This window comes from Lepisma saccharinum, chromosome 8, assembly GCF_977018435.1.
Source record: "Lepisma saccharinum chromosome 8, izLepSacc3.1, whole genome shotgun sequence".
NCBI classification, from domain to species: domain Eukaryota; kingdom Metazoa; phylum Arthropoda; class Insecta; order Zygentoma; family Lepismatidae; genus Lepisma; species Lepisma saccharinum.
In genome coordinates this window covers 54,244,348-54,248,800 of record NC_139236.1, presented here as the reverse complement: position 1 = coordinate 54,248,800, position 4,453 = coordinate 54,244,348, and the positions used below count along the sequence as shown (strand labels likewise).

The 4,453-nt window shown below is 38.4% G+C and overlaps 1 protein-coding gene across 1 annotated transcript; it reads left to right on the top strand.

The window, feature by feature from the left end:
• Positions 1 to 327: 327 nt before the first annotated feature.
• On the top strand, positions 328 to 3,199 carry LOC145991471 (uncharacterized). The gene is made up of 2 exons (XM_083127478.1): positions 328 to 370; positions 982 to 3,199. The coding sequence occupies exon 2, from the start codon at positions 1,134 to 1,136 to the stop codon at positions 3,006 to 3,008; it is 1,875 nt and encodes a 624-aa protein (XP_082983604.1). The 5' UTR covers positions 328 to 370; positions 982 to 1,133; the 3' UTR covers positions 3,009 to 3,199.
• The last annotated feature ends 1,254 nt before the right edge of the window (positions 3,200 to 4,453 follow it).

The window sequence follows — 4,453 nt, the reverse complement described above, 5'->3', positions numbered from 1 at the left end:
TTATATTTCATAGTTATTCACTTCAATATTTAAATCTTATTTCATGAGCAAACAAACTAAAATAATTTCAAATTTCGATGTATTATTACAAAGGGAATTAAATTTTTATTAAAAACAAAAAATGAAAATCCAGGGAAAACTATAGGTGATACAGCATTTCTACTTTCAGATTTGGATTCAGCGGGGTCGAATTATAAATAATCACCTATTTTCGTTCAAAGGAGCAAAAAAAAGTTTGAATTTGTTCATCAGTGTTATAGATCAAACAATTCGGAAGTTTCATTGTTGTTCTAAGACATAGTAAGTTCTTCCTCTTGATTGTTTCTTCAATTTTTAATTTGCATGTGATGTTACCGAGCAGCAAGTAGCGGTAAGTACATGTAATTTGAATTTGAATTAAAAATCTTGGGTGCGTCAGCACTTATGCTATTTTGCACCCGTCACACTATACGGCGCCCCGCCCATTATCATAACAAAAATGTCCTTACCTGGATTAAAAACAGGCTGTAAAGGGGCACTCAGCACAAACAAGGACAAAACACAGGACACACACACACACAGTCCAGCGAAGATTATACTGGCCGTAGGTCCAGACGCCAGAACCTCGTTAGTCTGCAAAATACAGTCCAGGGTGTATTACGTGGAAGTAAGGTTGACATTTGGGTGTACTACGTGGAAGGTTTACATGCAATTGTACAATTTTATTTTATTTTTGAATTTGCAGTTACAGTATTAGGTAAACGGTAGTTTTTTCTAGCTAGCAAGCCTACCTAGGGTGAGAGTGTGTGCAAGTGCAGGGTTGAGATGGTTCAACGTTAAATGAACACATGCTTTCGAAGCTGTAACTCGCTCTTAGTATAAATAAGAAGTTAGATTTACGTAAGTAATCGCACTGCACAGTACACTTTATCTCACTTCCATATGTATCTAATAATATGACGTTTAATTATATCAACAAAACAATTTATTTTCTCCTTCCAGACTAGACGAACGTGAACATGAGCAGCGGCGTACATGTGTTACGTGTAGACTGGAGCTGAAATGATTTTGGAAGGAAGGTACACTTCTAGTTTTCAACAGTGTGTTGATATGTGCTATTAATTAGAATATCTGCTTTGTGTTCACCGAAGTGGATGTTGAAATATAGCACAATGTCGAAGTACAGTATTAGTTTACCGTTTCTGAACGCTAAGTCTTCAACTCAGATGGCACCCAGAAACATGAGGAATGAGAAACAAGAAGATGGAACACCAAGGGGTGGAGCAAGGGTTCGAGTTGTGCAGGAAAAGTTACACCTTCCTGCGCTTGGAACCGAATCTAAAGGTGTGTCTATCTCGCACGATTTGAGAACAAACCCCCGACATCTACAAGTCAGCAAAAATGGCTCGTTCGTCTTGTTGCCGGACAACTGCAAGCTGCCAGCCAACATCAGCACAAGCAAGAAGGACGCGGAAGTCATGACTGATCTACTGCAAACTGAACGACGAACCATAAAAGAGGAGTTCGCTGCAAATGGCTCTCCGAATGTTGTCAGAACTACTATCGAGCTGCTGCAACCAGGAGCGTCTGAAAATGTTACCTTGGCGACTTGGACTTGTAAAGTGTTACCCAAAGCACGACCTAACTTACAACGCTTCAGTAATCTCGCTATGAATAGCCTTTACCTTAAGAAGACGGAAGGAGTTAACACATTTCAAGGTAAATCAAAAATTGACGGTAGAAATTCGCAGAACCAAGACAACAATTCGACAACACAGCAGGAAACTTGCACAGAATACCAAACTGACGATAACACATTTGGGCAGGAAGATCAGAAGGATATGGACAAAAGTCTACCTGTAAGGGAAACCGACGAAACGTTAAACATCTGTCATGATTCTTCCTTCGCAGAACATCCAAGTCAGAATTACGAATGGTGTGCAGAAGAGGGCGAATTTCCCCCAAACATTCCAACCCAGAAAGTATTTTCAGAAGAAGTTCAAGAAGAAATTAGCAGAAATGCTTTAATAGCGTGTGATGTCAATGGGAATGCACGAATTCTTTCTGGAATAGGCGACGATTTGGAAGACTACATCGTGGATTCAAACGAGAAGCATATATCAGAAGACTGTCCAAATGACGTTTCGACTGATAAAAAAGTAAGTGAATCAAGGAGCGTAACAAAGGTAAAGAAAATACGGCATCAACATTTCAAAAATATTTCTCATGTTTATCAATTCCTTGAGTCATCTGTCAATAAAGATTATTCAATCAATGATGATGACATTTTAGACGCAATTTCAGTAAGAAAGACGCGTTTAGCAACCGGCGGCATGGCGTTTTCAGTAAAAACTGCAACTGAACAACCTAGTACAATGCAGAAAAAAATGAATCCGAGAAACACATGTTCCAAGACAACTCCACAGAAATGGTTTCCTTCTAAAAGCCAAGTGACATCAAACAAGAGGAACGTTGCTCGCAAAATGAATTGCAACCCGTTTCAAGTAGAATATTCAGAGTTAAAGAGAGACTTGTCACACAATGTCTCGCACTTGAAACCCAATGCACAAGCCAGGAAAAGTGGTATGTCGTCTACTGACCCACCTATTATACCACAAGGAGAAAACAATAGTACATCGATCCATAAACCTACTATATCTAACTTTTTGAACGGCAAGAACAAAGTGGAACTTGACAGCGAGAACCAAAACGTGAGCAAATCGGATTCTGAAGAAGATTTATGTAACATCCCAAGAAAGGAATCCTCAAAAGTTACCGAACCTCTTTCACACCATCAGCACCCAAGGCAAGTGCTTACCGAAAGAATTGAAGGCACATTTTTAGCATTTGAGTGCAGCAAGGAGGACTCTAAACTTGAGAACTGGAACCCATCCAGAGAACCAGATCAATTTTCTAACAATTATAACTCTTTCTTCATGGAAACGTCCTTGCTTAATATTGCCAGGAACGCACCTTCCATCAAACGGCGGCAGATAGAAACCATTTACGCTGGATCTGACAGGGTATGAGAAGCGAGTTTATAATGTACCTTGTACAAATGTAATTAGCGCAAATCAAGGTAAATCGTCGAGTCAGATTTAATAGTGAATTGGGGGCAGGTGAGAAGGGCCAATTCAATTTCTAATTGTAGGTGAATATTTCACAACATAGGTCGAGAAAATAATTTGATCATTCTGAATTGCGCAGCGTATTTGCACAATACAACAGACGTGTGTGCGTGGTCATGTTTGCTTCAATATACAGTAGATTCAATAAATTATACACTGTAGAATTATGAAATACATCCTGAGTCATTTCTCGTGAATATATTAGTTGTTTATTGTAAACACAGGGCCCTGACTCATGAACAGAAATATCTCATTAGGCTATAGGTGAGATAGATGGTTACTTAACGTCATAAGAAATGTGTAGAGTTTCAGTTTGTTTCCACAATATCGCGTGAGTTAAATAACCATTTTTTATTTGTAACTACGTCTCTTTATCATGATTAGTTATTTTGTGAAAACAGCATTTCGTGCTCTAACGTTATCTACACGCTTCGCATCGCAATTGCAAATGCTAACCGGAATGTTACGTGAAATACTTCCGTGTAAAGTACTACCTGATATAAATATTTTTGGAAGCATTTATGTTAGTGAAAATATTAAACAAAATGCTGCCGTCTAAAGGGAACCTAAGACAGTATTTAGTCGTACTTAGTGGTAACTCAAGATCATCTCCCTCGCCCCACGTGACTTCTAAAGCAAAAAGTTTAATTGAAATATGATGAATTCTTGGTTGATTGTGAATGAAAATAATACTTTGTTAACATAACACTTGCCTTTTTGCTGAGAGACAAAATCCGACTTGCGGATGATTTCCCATAACCATGATTGGCAATTGGAGTAAATATGAGTTCTAATTCGGTTGGCATGACAACTAAGATTTTTATATCATACAATCTTTCATTCTCTCGTTGTTTCTTCCTCTCTCTCTTTCCCTCTTTCTATCTATCTATTTATCTTTGTCTGTTCCTTTCTCTGTTTCTTCTATGGATGGCCAAAAATATTTGGATTCCGGAAAAAAATTAAGTATCGGTTTCTGAAGTCTTACTATCCGGATTTCGGAGGCATATTCATCGTGAGCCGTTACTGTGTTAGAGCAATCGAATCGTTTATTTCACAAACACCCATCGACCACTTCTGGCAAAAACGATACTCGTACGTACAGTTTCATATAACCATTGCCAAGATACATCGTTACATGATCGATTTCTGCATCAAACGATACGTCTTGGCAAGGGATATATGAAACTGTACAGTGGGATCCTTAAATATTACCAAGCAAATTGTCCATCCCCACGTTTACTCCCTTTGCGCTTCAAGAACTGACACAAAACACCAAACAATCTGCTTACAACCTCTGAACCAGTATATCTGAAAATACAGTCCTTAAAAATACGTAGAATGAAGAT